The sequence below is a fragment of the Coregonus clupeaformis genome, chromosome 12 (assembly GCF_020615455.1).
Source record: "Coregonus clupeaformis isolate EN_2021a chromosome 12, ASM2061545v1, whole genome shotgun sequence".
In the NCBI taxonomy this organism is placed as follows: Eukaryota; Metazoa; Chordata; class Actinopteri; order Salmoniformes; family Salmonidae; genus Coregonus; species Coregonus clupeaformis.
Genome location: NC_059203.1, coordinates 29,424,478 through 29,451,670, shown reverse-complemented (window position 1 = coordinate 29,451,670; position 27,193 = coordinate 29,424,478). Strand labels below are relative to the sequence as shown.

The 27,193-nt window shown below is 39.8% G+C and overlaps 2 protein-coding genes and 1 long non-coding RNA gene across 3 annotated transcripts; 1 reads left to right on the top strand and 2 right to left on the bottom strand.

The window, feature by feature from the left end:
• Positions 1-1,068: 1,068 nt before the first annotated feature.
• On the bottom strand, positions 1,069-2,369 carry LOC121578171. Its single transcript, XR_006002742.1, has 2 exons — positions 1,930-2,369; positions 1,069-1,488 (listed from the first exon to the last, which is right to left on the bottom strand). It is a non-coding gene; the product is annotated as an uncharacterized LOC121578171 (long non-coding RNA).
• Positions 2,370-4,712: 2,343 nt separating this feature from the next.
• On the top strand, positions 4,713-7,078 carry LOC121578169 (green-sensitive opsin-like). Its single transcript, XM_041892334.2, has 5 exons — positions 4,713-5,140; positions 5,315-5,483; positions 5,619-5,784; positions 5,897-6,136; positions 6,270-7,078. The coding sequence occupies exons 1-5, from the start codon at positions 4,777-4,779 to the stop codon at positions 6,369-6,371; spliced, it is 1,041 nt and encodes a 346-aa protein (XP_041748268.1). The 5' UTR covers positions 4,713-4,776; the 3' UTR covers positions 6,372-7,078.
• Positions 7,079-24,342: 17,264 nt separating this feature from the next.
• LOC121578168 (green-sensitive opsin-like) lies at positions 24,343-26,599 on the bottom strand. The gene is made up of 5 exons (XM_041892332.2): positions 26,159-26,599; positions 25,811-25,979; positions 25,510-25,675; positions 25,157-25,396; positions 24,343-25,021 (listed from the first exon to the last, which is right to left on the bottom strand). Exons 1-5 carry the CDS (start codon positions 26,520-26,522, stop codon positions 24,920-24,922), a joined length of 1,041 nt encoding a protein of 346 aa, XP_041748266.1. The 5' UTR covers positions 26,523-26,599; the 3' UTR covers positions 24,343-24,919.
• Positions 26,600-27,193: the final 594 nt, after the last annotated feature.

Here is a 27,193-nt window from a genome sequence, read left to right as displayed (position 1 = left end):
GTGGATTTAACAGGTGACATCAATAAGGGATCATAGCTTTCCCCTGGTCAGTCTGTGTCATGGAAAGAGCAGGTGTTCTTTATACTCAGTGTACATTTCTTGTCATTTAGCAAACACTGTTATCCAGAGCAACTTACAGTAGTGAGTGCATACATTTTCGTACTGGTCCCCCGTGGGAATCACATCTACAACCCTGGCGTGGCAAGCACCATGCTCTACTAACAGAGCCACATGGAACCAATCAACTCACGCTTCATGATTTCAATACTGGAGTATGCACTGGAGTCTTCCCCCCACTGTTGCTGATGTCTTTCCTTTGGAGATCCATGCTGACCCACTGTTGATCCAGTCTGAACTCATCTTGAACTTGCTAATGTTGCTTAAGCAATGGTTTATAATATTTTCAAATATATTCCAATATTAAAAAACTTGTATTTTCAAAGAACCTTTGTAAAATACTAGTTTTGATATGTATTTGATACTAATTCAAATACAGTAAATAGTATTTGAACCCAGGTCTGATGAATTTGAGGTTAAAACGCAGTGAATTGCCCCTTTAACTACATTTCCCACTACCTTGGTTATAGCGGTCTACAAATGTAACACACTATAGCTAATGGAGCTGAGCTATCACTTTAAATGCCCTTGTATTACTACCTTGCTGTAGTTCTAGTGTGCCACTCCATAATAAAGGCTATAGTCCTTTAGTGGCATAGTATTATCCCTATCCTGTTCCACTATTTATGCAAGATTAGCGTTAACTAGACACATAGGCTTGCAGAGCATATGTAAAAATATCCCATGTGGTTACGCAAGGCAAGCTTAACCTCATCATTTGAGTTCACAATGTTTATTTCTGCATGGACAACCTTTTGTTAGAAATAACTTTAAAGTCAGGTAAGAAATCACAACATAAACACTCATTAGCCTTTTTGAAATTTTCAGCCACATTAGCCATTTCAAATAATGAAATAAAGGCCTACACCTTGAAGTATATGGTGACTTGTAAACACCTTAAGGAGATAGTTAAACTTGTTTGACCTTAAAGTGACCAAAACAAAAACATACTCCATTGCTTATCTTTTTATTGCCACAAGCACACTTTGTGAACAAGTGGTGTATAGTACAACAAATATTGGTCTCATGTAAAATATTGGTCTCGTGTCCTTGTGTTTTTGTTAAACAGATACAGTTTTCTGACCAGAGAGTAGCTAGTAATGTAGCAGTGGTGTTTTATGAGTAATGGAAGGGCTTATGTAGCAAAACAAATGAGATACACACTTTGGTATTGACTTAGTGTTCATTGTGTCATCAGCCTTAAACATGTATGTTTAGCTTTAAAAGTGTAACAGCTCTTTAGTATAGAAAATGAGGGTGAAAAAAAATTACATGCCTAATAATGAGTATGCTATAGAATATCAGGAGAGATCCATTCTTATCAGGTCTGCAAAATCTTTCTTGTGGATGCAACTTTGTCCATTTCTCCACCTGAAATAGTCCAAACAAAACATAAAGATAACAAATAGTCAATTTAAAGTCAGAATATGGAGTTTGAGTTTCAGCAAAGTGGCAGCTGGAGTAATGCAATCTTAAAGTCATGGCTATGGATGTAAAGAATGACAGTTCATGAATTTGGCATGATCGTTTTAAAGCCGCAATCCTGAATTAGTTTAATGCTTCAGCCAAAATGACGTCCTGCCACCGATTTGCTATAAAAATGAAATGTAACCACTCTCAAATTCATAGATTGGGCTATAGGTGTGAGTACTGACAGTTCATGAAATCATCATTATAGTTTTAACCACATTTTGTAGGTATGCGTTTGTTTACGAATACATTTTTCACAGTTGTACTAAGATCAAGAGGTATTTACAAGCCTATATTCTCCAAAAATCACAGAAGCACTAGATATTGCATACTATAGCCTACCTTTAGCTTTACGCATTTGTGGCACACCGTATGGATGTGTGTTTGGGAAAAAATGCTCATAATTTTCAGATGATCTGCGAGGCCCCAGAGACTAGATATATTGTTCAGTATCGACCCGGAATGAACTTAACTCCTGCTGTGCGCTAAAATCCAGTGCAGTATCCATGTGCAGTGATATCTCTCTCAACGTTTCCATGACTTGTGTTTCTACAAAGTCCAAACAAATTCAGTAGTTTAAGGCTACTGAAAGTGACCATCAGATTTTGCATAGGGCCTCTGGAGCTTAAAACGCTCGGCACCTGACATCATGTTCCGGTTGGGATCAAGGGTTGCCTTCCGACCAGAGTATGTGAGCGGAGCGGAGCTGGAGCGAGCAGCGCAGCGTGCACAATTTGACTGGAGCGCAGAGCGAGTTTTCAAAAGGCTGGAGCGTTGACCTTCTCGCCCTCTCCAATTTCGCTCCAGTGCAGCTCCAGTACCGCTCATTTCACTTCAGGAGCTCAAGGCATGCTCGGCCCAGCATCCATTTGTCAATTAGCTCGCAGATTCTCATGTAAGAATTAGACGTTCATCCATTTTTCTCAAATGTCAAATTAAGAAGTTGTTGGAAAATTTCAAATTTCGAAGTGTTTAAGGTTAAGTTTAGGCATTTACTCTGAATTTTTAGGGTTAAGTTTAGACATTATCTCCAGAATCATAAGATTAGGCATTATCTCTGAATGGATAAGGTAAGAGTGAAGGTTTGGGATAGGCTTAAAACAAAGTTTGCAAAAAAAAACATTATATTGCTGGATTTGAACTTGCAATCTTTGGAATCAGAGGCAGATGCTTAAGGTTAGGCATTAACTCTGAATGGTTAAGGTAAGGGTTAAGGTTCAAACTTGCAACCTTTGGAATTAGAGGCAGATGCTTACAAAGTGTTTTCGAAGTTGATGCAAACGTCAAATTTCGAAGTGTTTATGGTTAAGTTGAGGCATTAACTCCACATTTTTAAGGTTTAGCCATTAACTCCGAAATCTTAAGGTTAGGCATTAACGCCAAATTTTTAAGGGAAGGATTAAGGTTTGGGATAGGCTTAAAACAAAAATCTCAAACACAACTTTCACTGGATTCAAACTTGCAACCTTCTGCCACCCCCGACACCCTAGCAACACAAAACCTACTTGAAGGTAGCAGCGCTCACTGTTGCCCCTAGTGGCAGGTTTACACATAATCTCCCAACGTCCTCAGACATGCATGGATGTCAAATACTGACTTGTATCACAGGTGACCTGACTGGCATTTGTAGGCTACTTGTGTGCTGCTATAGCCCCTTGCTTTAGCTACTGTCATGGAGTTTGCTAAATATTTTCATAAAGAAACTAATAAAACACACAGGTGCAAAATAAAGGTGACTTATAAAAATTAGGACCAAGAGCAAGAGAGGGAGTGCGGTGATGTAGTGTCCACAACTAAAGAATCATTGTGGAATCTGAAAATACATTTATCCTAAAAGCATAATGGTGTACTATGTGCACATGCTAACAGAAAGGAATGAGGTGGTTAGCTAGCTAAGTGTGACATTGTAGCAAAGTAATTATAAACTAAAAATCAGATCTCTTAAAAGTTTCATTCATTTTCGTTCTATTTTCTATACAATAGGCTATCATTGATTTTGGACCAATAGGCCTGACAAGTTACCTCTTTCAAGGTGCTTTCTGTTTTGATAGGGTTATTTTGAAAAATCTAAAAACAACTCAGCATCCCTAACCAGCCTGGCAAGAGTGGCCCAAAGGGTGCTTTGCATCCCCAGTGCCTCTGCAAGTGCAGAAAGGGTATTCTCCGCTGCTTGCCTGCTCTCCATGCACCATCACATGAGCCTGAAGCCACAGACTCTGGCCAAACTTGTGTAGACTGAGCCTAATAAGGCATTTTTCGTTTAATATTTAAGTCACAGCCTACATTCGCAATTTATAGACTATAATGATTTAATACAATTAAATGTTGTTTAAATGCTGGGCGGTTCATGTTCCTGCCAGCCTAGTGCGTTGCACTCACAAATGCTTCATAATGTATTTATTTGTAGGCTATAGCCTTTCAAATACGTTCCATTCAAATCATATGGTTTGGTTTCAATACTTCAAAACCAAATGGTAGGGCCATGTAGTCACAAAAATAGATGGGTGTGATTTTGTTGATTTTAATGAATGGGGCAAATTCAGAGTGGCAGTGTTTTTTCGGTAATTTTCATTTCTCCTTGACTCTCAAGCTTATATTTAGGTGATTGCTAGTTCTCAAAGATGATATTATAAAAAAAAACATATAGGTCCATTATCTTTAATACATACTCGATATCTGGTTTTAGTCATTCAGCCCAAAAAAAGATTTATAATAATATTATGTCTTTTTTTTTTTTTACGCTGTTCGAATATACGCGTCTTGTAAAAACATTTAGGTGGTTACTGGGTGCATGCAGGAGCTATAGACCACCTGTCCATACATAGCTACATTATCCTACAGAGGTATAGTAATAAAACACAAACAATAATAAGACATGTTTTACATAAAAACAAATGTTAAAACAAGGTCAGTGTGATAATCTTTACTCCCTGATGAGTTAGATTGACAAAATCCACAGCGATTACATGTTATAATCCCTTCCCTAATGTCTGAGGATAGGATCAATTAATGAATTAGTTCGTAACAACACCGCCTAAGCTAATTCAGCCAATTTTAGCCATTGACATAGGGCCCCAAAAGGGTATAAAACTCCCTGCCAGGACAACCTAGCATAGGCAAAAGGTTCAGAGCCAGATCAGATCTCAGTTTGCCTTTCTCTTGCATTCATTGGACATCCACTGAGTAAAGATGCAGAACGGCACAGAAGGAAGCAACTTCTACATCCCCATGTCCAACAGGACTGGGCTTGTAAGGAGTCCTTTTCTATACCCTCAGTACTACTTGGCACCTCCATGGCAATACTATGGTCTTGCTGTCTACATGTTTTTCCTGATCTGCTTTGGATTCCCCATCAACGGGCTGACCCTGTACGTCACAGCCACAAACAAGAAGCTCCGGCAACCCCTCAACTTCATTCTGGTCAACTTGGCTGCGGCTGGAATGATCATGGTCCTCTTTGGATTCACCATCACCATTACGTCTGCTGTCAATGGCTACTTCATCTGGGGACCATTGGGCTGTGCTATTGAGGGCTTCATGGCTACACTTGGAGGTAAGAAATACAGAATCTACAGAATCCACTTAGTTTAAACTGATTTAAATTAATGATAAGCTGTATCCAAAGTAATTGTTAGTCAATTTGGAACTGAAAGTACTGTACTCAAAGTTTTTGTAAATACATTTAGAACTGAAGTAACTGACTTTGGATTGTGGTTTCATTCTCCAGGTGAGGTTGCCCTGTGGTCTCTGGTAGTGCTGGCTGTTGAGAGATACATTGTGGTCTGCAAGCCCATGGGCAGCTTCACGTTCACTGCCACCCACGCTGGTGCTGGTGTTGCATTCACCTGGATAGCTGCTATGGCATGTGCTGCTCCCCCACTGGTTGGCTGGTCCAGGTAAGCTGTAACCAGTGTAGGAAATTTGAAGTTACATAAAATGTTATTCACATGCTATTCAAGTCATGCTCCATCCACCACCAATCCTACTCACTCACACAAAATGATAATATTGTGCACTTCTATTTATTTTAGGTACATCCCAGAGGGCATGCAGTGCTCATGTGGACCTGACTACTACACCTTGGCCGAAGGCTTCAACAATGAATCATATGTGATCTACATGTTCTCCTGCCACTTCATCATCCCAGTCTGTATGATCGCCTTCACTTATGGAAGCCTGGTCCTCACAGTCAAGGCGGTAAGTGACGTCTTATAAAACAACATTTATCTAGGAGTTCCACATAGTGTGCATAGTATAAAATGTAGGTGATAGTTCTCCACTCTGATGTCTTGATTATCTTCATTTTCAGGCTGCAGCTTCCCAGCAGGACTCAGCATCTACCCAGAAAGCAGAGAAGGAAGTCACACGTATGTGCGTCCTAATGGTTTGTGGTTTCTTGATCGCCTGGACCCCCTATGCTAGCCTTGCTGCCTACATCTTCTTCAACAAAGGAATTGCCTTCAGTGCCCAGTCCATGGCTATCCCTGCCTTCTTCTCCAAGAGCTCAGCCTTGTTCAACCCCATCATCTATGTGCTGATGAACAAACAGGTTGGTAACATTATACATTTTTAAACCTTTTCTACTTACTCTTTGAGTTTGACGTAGCAGTAACAGAATATATTGTTTGTTCAATGTATTTTGACTTGTCATGCTCATTGCTTTTCATTCTTTCCCCTCCCAGTTCCGTGGCTGCATGCTGGCCGCTGTAGGGATGAAAGCAGAAGAAGATGAGACTTCTGTGTCAGCAAGCAAGACAGAAGTGTCTTCTGTGGGCCCTGCATAGAGACTTTCCCTCATCCTGCACTTCCTGCCCTCTGATTTCTACTCTTGTCTGATGATCTACATGGACTGCTTTTGAAGACTTCTACCAATTGGACATTATGTGCTGATTATTATATTTACTTGTAACGATTGGACTCTGTCACTCCAAAACAAACTCAACAACTGCATTTTGCTGCTTAGATTCCTAAAATGAACTAATGTAAACCGTTTTTATAATGTGTTTACTGCAGGTTGTGACTGAATCAGGGCAGTGTACTGAGACTCAATCCGAACCCATTTCTTGTTTTCTGTGCTCTTACCTCAGTCAAGAGACAGCTCCCAAACTGTAGGGCTTTATTAATTGACAATGGTAACATCCAAAGGCAAGCTCAACAATAAGACAGAATCTAGTTCTCACAGTTCAGAAGAAACAAGACAAAAGGCACTGCGTCACTGTATCAGTCAATATAGTTAAGAGTAGACTTGACATCAATTTTATACTCATCCAAAAGAAACAACTGATTTGCCTCTCATAGGTGGCAACAAATGGATGAGTGTCAGACTTACTGAACAGCTCTCATGTTTGTCTTGACGGATCATGAAATTGTATTTTCATGTTATTGTGAGGCTAGCAATCATTTTGTTGGCCTGTGTCATCATTTCCTGTATATATTTTATAAATAACAAAAAAACATAGGACTAGATAAATAAATGCATGCATGAAAAGACTTCATTATTGTTGTTGTATTCATTTGACAACTGATTTCCAATCCTGCCTTCATTCATGTCCATTGGGTAATAAGAGTTAAGCAAATGGGTGAGGGGTTGTTTTCAAAGATATAATATCATGCATGGTTGTATCCATTGCAGGCAGTATTCAAAATGCAATTAGATTATGCTGTTATTGTGCTTTCTAATCATCAGTTAAAACAAATGTTTTTTTCCCCTAGGCAAATACAGTAGCTCATAGCTCATGAACAGAATAGCCAGATTAGCCACTAATGAAGGCTACCCTTTTCTGTGGAAAGAACAGTCCTGGTGACGGAATGTAGAAAATCCCTTTTTCATATTGTATTGGTCATACAAGAATCATCCCAAAGTATCTAAAATTGATTGTGTAGCTCAACGAAGTTACTTACAGATGATTTGGACATGATGCACGAAAATGCCAATATCAGTACCATAGAATTGCATTAGATTTGTGCCACAAATGCTAAGAAGTTAGCATTTGGAAACATTGGCCAGGTAAACAAAACCAAACCATGGATTGCTGTCATACCTTGTCCATAAACTGCTTACAGGGTACGGAAACCAATATATAATTTTGTAATTTGGGTGAACTATCCCTTTAAGTCTTGGTTCTGTTGCCAGTTCCGACCGTCATTTTAGCTTATAAAATGACATCGCACATCGTAATGGCTCGCACTCAGCGATAGCTCTGCTTCTCACCGTTGCGGGACTGTAATGGCCTATTCTCACTATGAGAGATTGCCTAGATATTTTGAGAAAATACCCTCAGCTAGACCTTTTACTGTAATATAAACCCCAAAAAAATGGTTACGTCTCCTATGCCACCTCCGGAGCCCCCCCCAAACCGTCGGATATAAACACAATAGTCTCCTGTAGCCAAATGCTGCTACAGTAAAAATCGTAGCTAACTAGCTCTGTATGATGCTTATGATACTGTATGATACCGTTTATGCACTTCTCTATTTGAGAGCTGTAGCTAATCATTTTTGATAGCTAACCTTGGTGGTAGCCTAGTCATAATGTTGCTAGCTGCTATTGTGTGACTCATTCTATAATTTGAGTTTGCAAATTGGAAAATAAGCACTTTTGAATTGTCTGCACATGCTTGTGAATTGGTGTATCTGTATCGTGTGTCATGGTTTAGATGAGAAGCTGCTTCCATGGCATTCTTTAAAACTGTCTACAGTGAGATTTACGGTACTAAAGGTGTGCAGGCAGAAGGTAACATCGCTGAAGCCACGGTAAGTGGTAAGTGAGGATGTGACAATAAGTGATGATTTGAAAGTATATTGAATATTGTCACTGGTATGAAAAATGTATGCACTCACTAACTGTAAGTCGCTCTGGATAAGAGCGTCTAATAAATGACTAAAATGTACTTGACTGCTGACAAGCAAAACATTTCGAGACTATATCATCAGTGGACTAATTAACAAAATACCAAAATGCTTTTGGAGTGGAGTTTTCCTTTAAGAAAAGCTGACATCCCTGAGTCTCCTGGTTGTAATAGGATCCTCAGTGGAAGAGCTAGCTATCCGATCACGAATCCATCAAGTTAATGGGAAAAATGAGAAAGGCTAGCTATCACTACCTCACTTTCAAACCATTGTAAACCAATCCTACCAAGAGTTGCTGAATATCTTCTTATATTCAACGGGACTATGATCAGCAAATTTTGTATGGTTCAAGATGGCGGTTACACTAATCCAATGCTTCACCTTAAAACATAACATTAAACCATGAACATTATCCTAACGCCATTAACCCTTAAAGGAATGTTTGTATTTGTTTTATTAGTCCTCTGTTAATACAGTGTTTTGAAGATACAGTGGCTTGCAAAAGTATTCACCCCCTTTGGCATTTTCCCTATTTTGTTACCTTACAACCTGGAATTAAAATGGATGGGTTCCGCTGGTGTACAGCAATCTTTAAGTCATACCACAGATTCTCAATTGGATTGAGGTCTGGGCTTTGACTAGGCCATTCCAAGACATTTACATTTTTCCCCTTAAACCACTCGAGTGTTGATTTAGCAGTATGCTTAGGGTCATTGTCCTGCTGGAAGGTGAACCTCTGTCCCGTCACAAAACTCTGGAAGACTGAAACAGGTTTCCTTCAAGTATTTCCCTGTATTTAGCGCCATCCATCATTCCTTCAATTCTGACCTGTTTCCCAGTCCCTGGCGATGAAAAACATCCCCACAGTATGATGCTGCCACCACCATGCTTCACTGTGATGGTGTTCTCGGGGTGATGAGAGGTGTTGGGTTTGCGCCAGACATAGCATTTTCCTTGATGGCCAAAAATATCAATTTTAGACTCATCTGACCAGAGTCACTCTGACAAAGCTCCAGAGTTCCTCTGTGGAGATGGGAGAACCTTCCAGAAGGACAACCATCTCTGCAGCACTCCACCAATCAGGCCTTTATGGTGGAGTGGCCAGACGGAAATCACTCCTCAGTAAAAGGCAAATGACATCCCACTTGGAGTATGCCAAAAGAAACAAGATTCTCTGGTCTGATGAAATCAATATTGAACTCTTTTTGAACTTTGAATGCCAAGCGTCAAGTCTGGTGGAAACCTGGCACCATCCCTACATGGTGGTGGCAGCATCATGCTGTGGGGATGTTTTTCAGCGGCAGGGGCTGGGAAACTAGTCAGGATCGAGGGAAAGATTAACAAAGCAAAGTACAGAGAGATCATTGATGACAACCTGTTCCAGAGCGCTCAGGACGTCAGACTGGGGCGAAGGTTCACCTTACAACAGGACAACGACCCTAAGCACACAGCCAAGACAATGCAGGAGTGGCTTCGGGACAAGTCTCTGAATGTCCTTGAGTGGCCCAGCCAGAGCCCAGACTTGAACCCGATCTAACATCTCTGGAAAGACCTGAAAATTGCTGTGCAGCGATGCTCCTCATCCAACCTGACAGAGCTTGAGAGGATCTGCAGAGAAGAATGGGAGAAACTCCCCAAATACAGGTGTGGCAAGCTTGTAGCGTCATACCCTAGAAGACTTGAGGCAGTAATCGCAGCCAAAGGTGCTTCTACAAAGTACTGAGTAAAGGGTCTGAATACTATATTTCTGTTATTTATTTTTAATAAATGTGCAAACATTTCTAAAAACCTGTTTTCGCTTTGTCATTGTGGGGTATTGTGTGTAAATTGATGAGGAAAACAAATAATTTAATCAATTTCAGAATAAGGCTGTAACGTAACAAAATGTGGAAAAAGTGAAGGGGTGTGAATACTTTCCGAATGCACTGTACATTTCATTCTACATTTCATTTTAGCTCACAATCAAGGATGGCTATGTATTCCCTCCACCAGTTGTGAAGTGTAGGCCTATGACTATGTAGCCTTGTGACACTGTTCTACTGGACTTCTCAATGACCCAAGACCATCTCAGTTAATCCCTACCATTGTGACAATGAGATGTCATAATGCCGCATCAAATGTATATTATCCCAGAGGCTTGGCAGACACAATGTAAGTAACTTCATTTATGTCCCCCTAACTGCCCTGAATACCTCTGTTGATCCTACAGCTATTGAATGCAGTCATGTGCCTATGAACCAGAGTTACACTGTTAGCACTGAGGCGGTGTGCCCTGGTAGGAAGTCCACTGTGTGTAGCTCCCCGTGCACTATCAGCTCCAATATAAATAACAAGAGCAAGTCTACTTCTGATAAGCTTTCCAGTAAAGCATTAAAAACAATCAAGCAACCCAGAAAAGTGCTAAAAATAATTGCCCATATTAACATATGTAGCCTAAGAAACAAGGTTAACTTTCTTGTAACAGATGACATTCATATTCTGACTATCTCTGAAACTCACTTAGATAATACATTTGATGATACAGTGGTAGCTATAACATCTACCGAAAAGACAGAAATTGTGTTGCGGTTTATATTTAGAACCACATTCCTGTAAAGCTTAGAGAGGATTTCATGTTAAATACTGTTGAAATAATATGGCTACAGGTTCATCTGCCTCACCTAAAGCCCATTCTTGTGGGAAGCTGCTATAGACCACCATGTGCTAACAGTCAGTATCTGGATAATATGTGTGAAATGCTTGATAATGTATGTGATATCAACAGAGAAGTATATTTTCTGGGTGATTTAAATATTGACTGGCTTTCATCAAGCTGCACACTCAAGAAAAAACCTCAAACTGTAACCAGTGCCTGCAACCTGGTTCAAGTTGTCAGTCAACCTTCCAGAGTAGTTACAAATAGCACAGGAATGAAATCATCAACATGTATTGATCACATCTTTACTAATTCTGCAGAAATTTGCTCTAAAGCAGTATCCAAATCCATAGGATGTAGTGATCACAATATAGTTGTCATATCTAGGAAAACCAAAGTTCCAAAGGCTGGGCCTAATATAGTGTATAAGAGGTCATACAATAAGTTTTGTAGTGATTCTTATGTTATTTGCTGGTCTGTGGTGTGTAATGAGGAGCAACCAGACGCTGCACTTGACACATTTATGAAATAGCTTATTGCAGTTACTAATAAGCATGCACCCATTAAGAAAATGACTGTAAAAACTGTTAAATTCCCGTGGATTGATGAGGAATTGAAAAATGGTATGGTTGAGAGGGATGAGGCAAAAGGTATGGCAAATAAGTCTGGCAGCCCAATCGATTGGCAAACGTACTACAAATTAAGAAATCATGTGACTAAACTAAATAAAAATAAACTATACTATGAAACAAAAATTAATTATATAAAGAATGACTTTGGAGCACCTTAAATTAAATGTAGGAAAAAAGGCTCCATCATTAATTGAATTAGATGGCTCATTCATCACAAAAGCCACTGATATTGCCAACTACTTTAATGACTTTTTCATTGGCAAGATAAGCTATCTTAGGCATGACATGCCAGCAACAAATGCTAACACTACATGTCCAAGTACAGTGGGAAAAAAAAGTATTTAGTCAGCCACCAATTGTGCAAGTTCTCCCACTTAAAAAGATGAGAGAGGCCTGTAATTTTCATCATAGGTACACGTCAACTTGAACAGACAAAATGAGAAAAAAATATCCAGAAAATCACATTGTAGGATTTTTTATGAATTTATTTGCAAATTATGGTGGAAAATAAGTATTTGGTCACCTACAAACAAGCAAGATTTCTGGCTCTCACAGACCTGTAACTTCTTCTTTAAGAGGCTCCTCTGTCCTCCACTCGTTACCTGTATTAATGGCACCTGTTTGAACTTGTTATCAGTATAAAAGACACCTGTCCACAACCTCAAACAGTCACACTCCAAACTCCACTATGGCCAAGACCAAAGAGCTGTCAAAGGACACCAGAAACAAAATTGTAGACCTGCACCAGGCTGGGAAGACTGAATCTGCAATAGGTAAGCCGCTTGGTTTGAAGAAATCAACTGTGGGAGCAATTATTAGGAAATGGAACACATACAAGACCACTGATAATCTCCCTCGATCTGGGGCTCCACGCAAGATCTCACCCCGTGGGGTCAAAATGATCACAAGAACGGTGAGCAAAAATCCCAGAACCACACGGGGGGATCTAGTGAATGACCTGCAGAGAGCTGGGACCAAAGTAACAAAGCCTACCATCAGTAACACACTACGCCGCCAGGGACTCAAATCCTGCAGTGCGAGACGTGTCCCCCTGCTTAAGCCAGTACATGTCCAGGCCCGTCTGAAGTTTGCTAGAGTGCATTTGGATGATCCAGAAGAGGATTTGGAGAATGTCATATGGTCAGATGAAACCAAAATAGATATTTTTGGTAAAACTCAACTCGTCGTGTTTGGAGGACAAAGAATGCTGAGTTGCATCCAAAGAACACCATACCTACTGTGAAGCATGGGGGTGGAAACATCATGCTTTGGGGCTGTTTTTCTGCAAAGGGACCAGGACGACTGATCCGTGTAAAGGAAAGAATGAATGGGGCCATGTATCGTGAGATTTTGAGTGAAAACCTCCTTCCATCAGCAAGGGCATTGAAGATGAAACGTGGCTGGGTCTTTCAGTATGACAATGATCCCAAACACACCGCCCGGGCAACGAAGGAGTGGCTTCGTAAGAAGCATTTCAAGGTCCTGGAGTGGCCTAGCCAGTCTCCAGATCTCAACCCCATAGAAAATCTTTGGAGGGAGTTGAAAGTCCGTGTTGCCCAGTGAAAGCCCCAAAACATCACTGCTCTAGAGGAGATCTGCATGGAGGAATGGGCCAAAATACCAGCAACAGTGTGTGAAAACCTTGTGAAGACTTACAGAAAACGTTTCACCTGTGTCATTGCCAACAAAGGGTATATAACAAAATATTGAGAAACTTTTGTTATTGACCAAATACTTATTTTCCACCATAATTTGCAAATATATTCATAATAGAATCCTACAATGTGATTTTCTGGATTTTTTTTTCTCATTTTGTCTGTCATAGTTGACGTGTACCTATGATGAAAATTACAGGCCTCTCTCATCTTTTTAAGTGGGAGAACTTGCACAATTGGTGGCTGACTAAATACTTTTTTTCCCCACTGTATATCTGACCAAATTATGAAAGACAAGCATTGTACTTTTGAATTCCGTAAAATTAATGTGGAAGAGGTGAAAAAATATAAATATATAAAAAAATATATTGTTGTCTATCAACAATGACAAGCCACCGGGGTCTGACAATCTGGATGGAAAATTACTGAGGACGATATTGCGGACGATATTGCCACTCCTATTTGCCATATCTTCAATTTAAGCCTACTAGAAAGTGTGTGCCCTCCGGCCTGGAGTGAAGCATAAGTCATTCCGCTACCAAAGAATAATAAAGCCCCCTTTATTGGCTCAAATAGCCGACCAATCAGCCTGTTACCAACCCTTAGTAAACTTCTGGAAAAAATGGTGTTTGACCAGATACAATGCTATTTTACAGTAAACAAATTGACAACAGACTTTCAGCATGCTTATAGGGAAGGACATTCAACAAGGACAACACTTACACAAATGACTGATGATTTGCTGAGAAAAATTGTTTATAAAAAGATTGTAGGGGCTGTTTTGTTAGACTTCAGTGCGGCTTTAGACATTATCGATCATAGTCTGCTGCTGGAAAAACGTATGTGTTATGGCTTTACACCCCCTGCTATATTGTGGATAAAGAGTTACTTGTCTAACAGAACACAGAGGGTGTTCTTTAATGGAAGCCTCTCCAACATAATTCACCAGGGTAGCTGTTTAGGCCCCTTATTTTTTTCAATCTTTACTAACGACATTCCACTGGCTTTGAGTAAAGCCATAGTGTCTATATATGTGGATGACTCAACACTATACACATTAGCTACTACAGCAACTGAAATTACTGCAACACTTAACAAAGAGCTGCAGTTTGTTTCAGAATGGGGGGCAAGGAATAAGTTAGTCCTAAGTATTTCCAAAACTAAAAGCATTGTATTAGGCACAAATCATTCACTAAACCCTAAACCTCAACTACATCTCGTAATGAATAATGTAGAAATTTAGCAAGTTGAGGTGACCAAACTGCTTGGAGTAACCCTCGATTGTAAACTGTCATGGTCAAAACATATTGATACAACAGTAGCTAAGATGGGGAGAAGTCTGTCCATGATAAAGCACTTCTCTGCCCTCTTAACAACATTATCAACAAGGCAGGTCCTACTGGCCCTAGTTTTGTCGCACCTAGACTACTGTTCAGCAGTGTCGTCAGGTGCCACAAAGAGGGACTTAGGAAAATTGCAGTTGGCTCAGAACAGGGCAGCAAGGCTGGCCCTTAAAAGTACACGGAGAGCTAACATTAATTATATGCATGTCAATCTCTCATGGTTCAAAGTGGAAGAGAGATTGACGTCATCACTACTTGTTTTTGTAAGAAGTGTTGACATGCTGAATGTACCTAGCTGTCTGTTTAAACTACTAGCACACAGCTCGGACACCCATGCATACCCCACAAGACATGCCACCAAGTCCAGAACACACTATGGGAGGCGCACAGTACTACATAGTGCCATGACTACATGGAACTCTATTCCACATCAAGTAACTGATGAAAGTAGTAATATTAGATTTAAAAAACAGACAAAAAAACACCTTATGGAAAAGCAGGGACTGTGAAGCAACACAAACATAGGCACAGACACATGCATAAACACACACGATAACATACGCACTATACACACACGTACACATGGATTTTTGTACTGTAGAAATGTGGTAGTGGTGGCGTAGGGGCCTGAGGGCACACAGTGTGTTGTGAAATCTGTGAATGTATTGTTATGTTTATAAAATTGTATGAACTACCTTAATTTCGCTGGACCCCAGGAAGAGTAGCTGCTGCATTGGCAGCAGCTAATGGGGATCCATAATAAATACAAATACAAATACTACATAGAGACATGACTACATGGAACTCTATTCCACATCAGGTAACTAATGCAAGCAGAAGAATCAGGTAATGGAACAGCAGGGACTGTGAAGAGACACACACAAAGGTACAGACACGCATACGCGTACATTGTAATATTTTTGTATGGTGGTATTATACATTTTGTATTGTCCATTTTGTATTGTAGATAGGTAGTGGTGTTATGATGTTATATGATGTACTGTTTTATCTGTTGTTTTATATGTAATGTAAGTGCTTTAATGTGTTTGGACCCCAGGAAGAATGGGGATTCCGAATAAATACAAATACAAATACAAAAATTAGATTTTTGAGAAATAGAATCCACACATGGGGGTGGCTTCACCTCAATGTATTTTTACATTTTAGGCATTTCAAATACAGTCACTCAAGAGGTATGAATACAGAAAATATTCATACCTCTTGACTTATTCCACATTTTGTTGTGTTACAGCCTGAATTTAAAATGGATACAATCTATGTTTTTTCTCATCCATCTAAACACAATACCCCATAATGACAAAGTTTTTTAGAAATGTTTTTACATTTATTGGAAATGAAATACATAAATATCTAATTCACAGAGTGAAAAGAAGGAAGCCTATTCCAAAACATGCATCCTGTTTGCAATAGGGCACTAAAGCAAAACTGCAAAAATGTGGCAAAGACATTTATTTTATGCCCTGAATACAAAGCGTTATGTTTGGGGCAAATTCAACACAAAACATCACTGAGTACCACTCTTCATATTTTCAAGCATGATGGTGGCTGCGTCATGTTATGGGTAAACTAATAATCGGCAAGGACTAGGGAGTTTTTTAGAATAAAAAGAAATGGAATAGAGTTAAGCACAGGCATAATCCTAGAGGAAAACCTGGTTCAGTCTGGTTTCCAAAAGACACTGGGAGACAAATGTACCTTTCAGCAGGATAATAACCTAAAAAGACAAGACGACATTGAAAGTTCCTGAGTGGCCTAGTTACAGTTTTGACTTACACTACCGGTCAAAAGTTTTAGAACACCTACTCATTCAAGGGTTTTTCTTTATTTTTACTATTTTCTACATTGTAGAATAATAGTGAAGACATCAACATTATTAAATAACACATATGGAATCATGTAGTAACCAAAAAAGTTTTAAACAAATCAAAATATATTTTATATTTGAGATTCTTCAAATAGCCACCCTTTGCCTTGATGACAGCTTTGCACACTCTTGTCATTCTCTCAACCAGCTTCATGAGGTAGTCACCTGGAATGCATTTCAACAGGTGTGCCTTCTTAAAAGTTAATTTGTGGAATTTATTTCCTTCTTAATGTGTTTGAGCCAATCAGTTGTGTTGTGACATGGTAGGCGGTAAAAGACCAAGTCCATATTATGGCAAGAACAGCTCAAATATGCAAAGAGAAATGACAGTCCATCATTACTTTAAGACATGAAGGTCAGTCAATACACTGTTTGTGATTTATTTAGAATTCAAGGCACACTTAACTAGCATGGCTACCAAAGCATTCTGCAGCGATACACCATCCCATCTGGTTTGGGCTTAGTGGGACTACCATTTGTTTTTCAACAGGACAATGACCTAACACACCTCCAGGCTATTTTACCAAGAAGGAGTGATGGAGTGCTGCATCAGATGACCTGGCCTCCACAATTCCCTGACCTCAACCAAATTGAGATTGTTTGGGATGAGTTGGAACGCAGAGTGAAGGAAAAGCAGCCAACAAGTGCTCAGCATATGTGGGAACTCCTTCAAGACTGTTGGAAAAGCATTCCAGGTGAAGCTGGTTGAGAGAATGCCGAGAGTGTGCAAAGCTGTCATCAAGGCAAAGGGTGGCTACTTTGAAGAATCTCAAATATAAAATATATTTTGATTTGTTTAACACTTTTTTGGTTACATCATGATTCCATATGTGTTATTTCATAGTTTTGATGTCTTCACTATTATTCTACAATGTAGAAAATAGTAGAAAATGAAGAAAAACTCTTGAGTGAGTAGGTGTTCTAAAACTTTTGACCGGTAGTGTATATCGGTTGGAAAATCTATGGCAAGACATTAAAATGTCTGTCTAGCAATGATTAAAAACCGAATTGACAGAGCTTGAAGAATTTTTTTAAGAGTAATGTGCAAATATTGTACAATCCAGGTGTGCAAAGCTCTTGGAGACTTGCTCAGAAAGACTCACAGCTGCCAAAGGTGATTCTAACACGTACAGTATTGACTCAGGGGTGTGAATACGTATGTCATTTAGATTAGTACTGTGGAGTAACTTAAATGTTGTTGGGGATGGATCGAAATTGACAGAACGGTTACCTGGAGGAAAATGGGGGAGGGTCATCCTTTTTCAATTTCAGTCAAGGGGAGTTTTATTTGTAATTAATGGAATATCAATTTTTCTCAGTGTTTTAGAATTAGTTGCTAATTAGGCTATATATCAATGTGCCCGATGCTGCCCCTCATCTCTAATTCTCCGCTGGGCATGCAATATCAAGTGTACATATAGGCTATTTAAAGACAGTATTGGCTGTCTAAAATAAATAATGGATGATTAGGCTTTATAAAATTGATTTATTATACTTTTTTAAATGTAGATGTTCCAAAGGTCTGCATCAGTGGCTTGTAGGCTATGCGTGGAAGCCAGGAGATGCTAAACGTGTTTATGTTAATTAAGGGTCAATTTTCTTGAGAATCACCAGCTGACAAAATGTCATGACCGCCACAGCCCTAATCGCAATCAAATGATCCATAGCCTGTTGGCTATAGTCTACGAAGTGCATGCTTGGAGAAGCACAGAGCAAAGTTATTATTAGGCCTAGTCCCAAAAACATTCAGCACTGGCTAGAGAGCTTGGAGATGAGAAGGAGGACCGGAGGTCAACTTTGATAGCTTGCTACTACTATAATAGAGTTTTATTAAAAAACAATATGTTTCTTAGCCATTATGTATTTATCAGAGTTATTGACCTCACAATAAGACAGATTTGAGTAAGTTATATTGTGGTGCTGAAACATGAAGCAGCAGCCGCTGCAAAATAAATCGGAAATGGACAGCTCATGGTTCTGAAATAATTCATTTCAACGTCTTCATTTTAATGAAATTAGGGTATAGGCTGCTATATCAATAGATGTGTCTGTCAATTCCTCCCACTACCATGCACTCTTTAAATAGCCTACCTCCATATCAGTGAAGGGCTGTTAAATGAAAACCAAGACTGGAATTGAGGGGGTATAAGAAGGTATCCCATAGGCCTACCTTTTATTAAAGAAAATGGCAAAAAGCATAGGCCTACCCATTGTTAGTTTAAGATTTTGAAGAAATTAAACAGATCCGATTATATAAAGTGATCTATAACAGTGCTTTGGTCCATGATGCTTTATGCTACAAACAAGCTGTAAAATACCCGGGAAAGATGTGACTCCGATGCATATGGGAATATCCTGGTTTCGTTTCTTGACATTCAGAGGCTGCGCTACAACCTTCTATAGCCGAGGAGACATAAATAGACTTTGCTTGGGAAGTAATCTAATTCTGTCACTATCAATTGATTAAGTTATTCACTTTCTCGACAATAGAATATGTTTAAACCCAGACAGTTTTTAGGGAAACGTTTGTGACCTTCTCTCGTTGGGTTAAGCCATGGAAGAAGAGTAGCCAGCAGCTGAAGATTACATTTTTCTGCATCAGAAGGCCTTCTCTATCTGGGGTGGAAAGGTAGGCCTTACGTTTGAAGGTACCATGCTCAAATTCCTAATGACTTCTCAGATTAAATATTTTGCAAACAGGGACATTTTTGTTGCAAACAAGACACACTGATTTGGCATTGGAGAAATATGATACGATGAACACATTGGCCTATCTTTCTGTTCTTTCTTAGCCTGTAATTCTTAGCCTGTAATTTATGTAATTATGTTATTAAAAAAGATTCTGCTAATATGTAAAATTACGTAGAATTGCATGACATGATCATAAAAGGCAATTTTTTCTCGGATCTGCAAATATGATGAGAGATTCATGCAATGCTTTTACTATAAATAATAATAATAATTAATAATTGGTCATTTAGCAGACGCTCTTATCCAGAGCGACTTACAGGAGCAATTAGGGTTAAGTGCCTTGCTCAAGGGCACATCGACAGATTTTTCACCTAGTCGGCTCGGGGATTAGAACCAGCGACCTTTCGGTTACTGGCACAACGCTCTTAACCAGTAAGCTACCTGCCGCCCGATGTGGCCCAGAAGTTAATTGACAGCATGCCATTGCAGAGGTCTTGAAATTGAAGGGTCAACACTGCAAATATTGACTCTTTGCATAAACTTAATGTAATTGTCAATAAAAGCCTTTGACACTTATGGAATGCTTGTAATTATACTTCAGTATACCATAGTAACAGCTGAGAAAAATATCTAAAAACACTGAAGCAGCAAACTTTGTGAAGACCAATACTTGTGTCATTCTCAAAACCTTTGACCACGACTGTACATGAAATGGTCAAAAGAGCGCCGATGTTTTGGTTTCTATGTTTGCTAGCAAGCTACCGAGGAGGCTGATGAGTCTGTGTTGTTGAAAAAGCTTCCTGTCCACTGGACTATACGTCACGCAAGAAACAGCTCTTGAAAGACTCACATCGTCATCTGCTGACTGGAGTGGGTAACGCAGTTTGGGAAAATATTCACTATACTGTGTTCATTCTGCCAAATAATATCATGTCATTTCAAAATATGGTGAGCTGGATGGTAGACAGGGTTGATCATGGTGAGTTGGATGGTAGACAGGGTTGATCATGGTGATGGTGAGTTGGATGGTGGGATCTGAGAAATGAGATCTTTCCATCCCTACTCTTGTCCATGGTGGTCTGCCAACCCACAACCTTCTGGCCCGCAGCCCTTTGCACTATCAAGATTATTGCATTGCCATGTAAGGATTATAGGACGAAGAACACTTTATAAAACTGTATATCTAAGGCTCCTGTCTGTCTAAGAAGTGAAGGTAAACGGTAGACATGTTCTCTGCTATCCAATTTGTTTTAATTATTATTTTGGGTATAGGGGAGGGTCACTTGTCTTTTGTCTTTTTAAGTGTTCAGGGAAGGTTTAGGTAAAATATACTGAACAAAAATATAAACACAACATGTAAAGTGTTGGCTGAAATAAAAGATTGCAGAAATGTTCCATACGATCAAAAAGCTTATTTCCCTCAAATGCTGAGCATTTCTCCTTTGCCAAGATAATCCATCAACCTGACAGGTGTGGCATATCAAGAAGCTGATTAAACAGCATTATAATTACACAGGTGCACCTTGAGCTAAGGACAATAGAAGGCCACTCTAAAATGTGCAGTTTTGTCAGACAACACAATGCCACAGATGTCTCATGTTTTGTGAGAGCATGCAATTGGCATTCTGACTGCAAGAATGTCCACCGGAGCTGTTGCCAGATAATTTAATGTTCATTTCTCTACCATAAGCCATCTCCAATGTCGTTTTAGAGAATTTGGCAGTACATCCACCCAGCCTCACAACCGCAGACCACGTGTAACCATGACAGACTAGGACCTCCATATCTGGCTTCTTCACCTGTGGGATGGTCTGAGACAAGCCACCCGGACAACTGATGAAACTGTGGGTTTCCACAACCGAATAATTTCTGCACAAACTGTCAGAAACCATCTCAGGGAAGCGCATTTGCGTGCTCGTCATCCTCACCAGGGTCTTGACCTGACTGCAGTTCCGCGTCGTAACTGACTTCAGTGGGCAAATGCTCACCTTCGATGGCCACTGGAGAATGGTGCTCTTCACGGATGAATCCCGTATTTCAACTGTACCGGGCAGTGTCGTGTGGGCGAGCGGTTTGCTGATGTCAACGTTGTGAACAGAGTGCCCCATGGTGGCGGTGGGGTTATGGTATGGGCAGGCATAAGCTACAGACAATGAACACAGTTGCATTTTATCAATAGCAATTTGAATATACAAAGATACCGTGATGAGATCCTGAGGGCCATTGTCGTGCCATTCATCTGCTGCCATCACCTCATGTTTCAGCATGATAACGCACGGCCCCATACCACAAAGATCAGTACACAATTCCTGGAAGCTGAAAATATCTCAGTTCTTCCATGGCCTGCATACTCACCAGACATATCACCCATTGAGCATATTTGGGATGCTCTGGATCGATGTGTAGGACAGCTCCCGCCAATATCCAGCAACTTTGCACGGCCATTGAAGAGGAGTGGGACAACATTCTACAGGCCACAATCAACTCTATGCAAAGGAGATGTGTCGCGCTGCTTGATGCAAATGGTGGTCACAACAGATACTGACTGGTTTTCTGATCCACGGCCCTACGCTAAAAATAAAGTTATCTGTGACCAACAGATGCCTATCTGTATTCCCAGTCATGTGAAATCCATAGATTAAGGCCTATTGAATTTATTTCAATTGACTGATTTCCTTACATGAACTGTAACTCAGTAAAATCTTTGAAATTGTTGCATGTTGCATTAATTTTTTTGTTCAGTGTATATTTTGCTAAAGGGATGTCCATCCATTTTTCTTTCGGAGAGGAACAATTTTCTCCATGTAACCCTTATTATAAATAACCTTCACTCCCTTGATCCATCCTCAGTTTTCTCCTATCACAGCCATTAAACTTTGTAACTGTTTTAAGGTCACCATTGGCCTCATGGTGAAATCCCTGAGCGGTTTCCTTCCTCTGTAGCAACTGAGTTAGGAAGGACGCCTGTATCTTTGTAGTGACTGGGTGTATTAATACACCATCCAAAGTGTAATGAATAATTTCACCATGCTCAAAGGGATATTCAATGTCTGCTTTTTTTTTTACCCATCTACCAATAGGTGCCCTTCTTTGCGAGGCATTGGAAAACCTCCCTGTTATTTGTGGTTGAATCTGAGTTCACTGCTCAATTGAAGGACCTTACAGATAATTGTATGTGTGGGGTACAGAGATAAGGTAGACGTTTAAAAATAATGTTAAACACTATTATTGCACACAGAGTGAGTCCATTCAACTTATTATGTAACTTGTTAAACACATTTTTACTCCTGAACTTCTTTAGTTTTGCCATAACAAAAGGGTTGAATACGTATTGACCCAAGACATTTTCAGCTTTTAATTGTTTTTAATTTGTAAAAAATTGTACAATCTTAATTCCAGTTTGACATTATGAGGCCAGTAACATTTTTTAAAATATTTTATCCATTTTAAATTCAGTCTAAAACAGCAACATGTGGAATAACTCAAGGGGTGTGAATTCTTTCATAAGGCACTGTGTACTGTTCATAGCTATGAGCTAATGTGTTTGCCTATAAACTACACATTTATTTTGACTGATTATTAGCAAGCACAACAACAGCATGATCTAACATCTTATTGAATACTGCCAGGCATTGATACAATCATGCAGTAGATTATATCCATGAACACAATAACAATCAATTTACCATCTTGCCTAACTCTTAGGGGAGAGTGGGGTAAGTTGAGCCAAATGGGTAAGGTGAGTCACCCTTGTTTCTAGGAAACATACACAACATGAATAATTGTATCAAATATTTAGGAAGAGGTCATCATTTCATGGAGTCTGTGAAGGAAGCAACCACATGGAAAAAGTGGTAAGCAAGTTATGTCCAAAAAACAGATTACATCTAAACCAAAGGAGATCATTTTAAGATTGTTCTATAAATCAGTTGGGGTCTCTATAAGCTTCAAAATGAGGTCCTAAACCAAGCATGGAAGTGCATCCTTGTAGCTGTGTGAGCTAATATAGTCATATTTTTGGACTTGGGGTAAATTGAACAAATGGCCATGGGGTAAATTGAGCCAATGGCAAGTTGAGCAAATTGAAGTGTTTTCTTCCCAGGAGTAATGAAAGGCATTGTTGCTGAGATATGAGGTATCAACAGGGCCTGGCCTATGTTAAAAGTGTTTTAAAAAAGTACAAAGTGTTTGTTAGGTGTTAAACCTGTGTTAAAAGATGCTTAAAATGATTAAAATACACACAAAAAAAGGTGATTGTGATTGGGTTGAATTGTGTTTGGGAAATAAAGATAGATATGGTTTTAAAAAGGTAGTGGTAATATTTAATTAAGCAGAGAAATTTGTAAGCGGCTTAACTTATCCTGTTGTGATGAGTGTGATGGAAGGAGTCAGGCGCAGGAGGGTAATCACCGAATACAGAGTTTATTCCTTCGTGGACACACAAATGCGCTCAAATAGCGATCAACGAAACAGGCACAGGGGAAACTCTCATCCCTGGCAAATACACTGTAACGGTAGAATCCAATAATACATAGGCACAGGGGAAAATCTACCCTGGCAACAAAATGTACGAGTAACTCCACCGAACTACACTACTCTCACAAATAACAATCACCCACAAGGACAAGGGGGCAGAGGGAACACTTATACACAGACTAATGAGGGGATTAGAACCAGGTGTGTGTGATTGACAAGACAAGGGTGATGATGATTGGGGCGGCAGTGGTTAGTAAGCTGGTGACGACGAACGCCGAACTGCCCGAACAAGGAGGTGAAGTCGTGACACCTGTCAAGCAGCTCAAAAAGTGCCAAGAGACCACTTTTTTTGGGACAAGCTATGCTTCAAAACTGTAATGTTTACATAAATCCTGATTATTTCCAGGGATACACAACATTATGAAATATATGTAGATATCTTTGTTAGAAATAATACTGTAATTCCCTTGATGGAGTGATGCTGAATGTAAAAAATGACTCAACTCTCCCCTACTACCCACTGGACATTAATGAGTGCAGGATTGGAAATCAGTTGTCAAATGAATATCACAACAACAAATAAGTATTTATCATGCATGCATTTATTTATCTAGTACTACATTTTTTATTTTTATAAAATATTTACATTCAATGACACAGGCCAACAATAACATAAAAATACAATTTCGTGATCCAATCTCAACTACATTGAGTGACACAGTGCAGAATGACGCAGTGACAGTGCAGAGAGGTTTTGATCGTATCTCGTGTGCCTTGAAACTAGGTTGTGTCTTATTGTTGAGCTTGCCTTTAGATGTTACCATCGTCAATTACAGCCCTCCAATTGGGGAACTGTCTCTTGATTGAGGTGAGAAAAAAGAGAACAAGAAATTGGTTCGGATTAGATGTCAATACACTGCCCTGATTCTGTCACAACCTGCAGTAAACGTATTATAAAAACGGTTTACATTAGTTCATTTTAGGAATCTAAGCAGCAAAATGCAGTTGTTGAGTTTGTTTTGGAGTGACAGAGTCCAATCGTTACAAGTAAATATAATAATCAGCACATAATGTCCAATTGGTAGAAGTCTTCAAAAGCAGTCCATGTAGAGCATCAGACAAGAGTAGAAATCAGAGGGCAGGAAGTGCAGGATGAGGGAAAGTCTCTATGCAGGGCCCACAGAAGACACTTCTGTCTTGCTTGCTGACACAGAAGTCTCATCTTCTTCTGCTTTCATCCCTACAGCGGCCAGCATGCAGCCACGGAACTGGGAGGGGAAAGAATGAAAAGCAATGAGCATGACAAGTCAAAATACATTGAACAAACAATATATTCTGTTACTGCTACGTCAAACTCAAAGAGTAAGTAGAAAAGGTTTTAAAAAATGTATAATGTTACCAACCTGTTTGTTCATCAGCACATAGATGATGGGGTTGAACAAGGCTGAGCTCTTGGAGAAGAAGGCAGGGATAGCCATGGACTGGGCACTGAAGGCAATTCCTTTGTTGAAGAAGATGTAGGCAGCAAGGCTAGCATAGGGGGTCCAGGCGATCAAGAAACCACAAACCATTAGGACGCACATACGTGTGACTTCCTTCTCTGCTTTCTGGGTAGATGCTGAGTCCTGCTGGGAAGCTGCAGCCTGAAAATGAAGATAATCAAGACATCAGAGTGGAGAACTATCACCTACATTTTATACTATGCACACTATGTGGAACTCCTAGATAAATGTTGTTTGTGTAAGACGTCACTTACCGCCTTGACTGTGAGGACCAGGCTTCCATAAGTGAAGGCGATCATACAGACTGGGATGATGAAGTGGCAGGAGAACATGTAGATCACATATGATTCATTGTTGAAGCCTTCGGCCAAGGTGTAGTAGTCAGGTCCACATGAGCACTGCATGCCCTCTGGGATGTACCTAAAATAAATAGAAGTGCACAATATTATCATTTTGTGTGAGTGAGTAGGATTGGTGGTGGATGGAGCATGACTTGAATAGCATGTGAATAACATTTTATGTAACTTCAAATTTCCTACACTGGTTACAGCTTACCTGGACCAGCCAACCAGTGGGGGAGCAGCACATGCCATAGCAGCTATCCAGGTGAATGCAACACCAGCACCAGCGTGGGTGGCAGTGAACGTGAAGCTGCCCATGGGCTTGCAGACCACAATGTATCTCTCAACAGCCAGCACTACCAGAGACCACAGGGCAACCTCACCTGGAGAATGAAACCACAATCCAAAGTCAGTTACTTCAGTTCTAAATGGATTTACAATAACATTGAGAACAGTACTTTCAGTTCCAAAATTATTTTCAATTACTTTGGGTACAGCTTATCAGTATTTTGAATCAGTTTAAACTAAAGTAGATTATGTAGCATTTTTTATTATTTCTTACCTCCAAGTGTAGCCATGAAACCCTCAATAGCACAACCCATTGGCCCAAAGATGAAGTAGCCGTTAAGAGCAGATGTGATGGTGATGGTGAATCCAAAGAGGACCATGATCATTCCAGCCGCAGCCAAGTTGACCAGAATGAAGTTGAGGGGTTGCCGGAGCTTCTTGTTTGTGAATGTGACATACAGGGTCAGCCCGTTGATGGGGAATCCAAAAATTATCAGACAGAACACGTAGGCGGCAAGACAATAGTATTGCCATGGAGGTGCCAAGTAGTACTGAGGGTAGAGAAAAGGACTCCTTACAAGCCCAGTCCTGTTGGACATGGGGATGTAGAAGTTGTTGCCTTCTGTCCCGTTCTGCATCTTCACTCAGTGGATATCCAATGAATGCAAGAGAAAGGCAAAAAGAGATCTGATCTGGCTCTGAACCTTTTGCCTATGCTAGGTTGTCCTGGCAGGAAGTTTTATACGCTTTTGGGGCCCTATGTCATCGGCTAAAATAGGCTGAATTAGCTTAGGAACTAATTTGTTAATTGATCTTATCAGGGAAAGGGTTTAATTGTGAATAGGCTTAATTGATCTAACTATTGAGGAATAAAGATTATCACACTGACCTTGTTGACGTGTTATCAACTAGGGGAGACTGGGGATAGTTGTAAGGCAGGGTAGCTTTAACACGCTCAATATCTCCAATCAAAGAGCAAGTTAGAATCATGTGACTCGTGCATAGGCTATTTTGTGCTGTTCGATGGTAATTTCAATTAAGGATGAATTGATTCTTGAACAATAGCCTATAACTGATAGCCTTACGGGCTTTGTTAAATTGTCTTACCTACCCTGTCATGAAATATGACTTTGTATTATACTCCATTGTTCATGTTATCATTTTAGTCACTCTTAACAATTGTCGTATATAGTAGGGGTATCCAACTCTTACCCTACGAGGTCTGGAGCCTGCAGGTTTTCTTTTCTACCTGATAATTAATTTCACCCACCTGGTGTGCCAGGTCTAAATCAGTCATTGATTAAAGGGG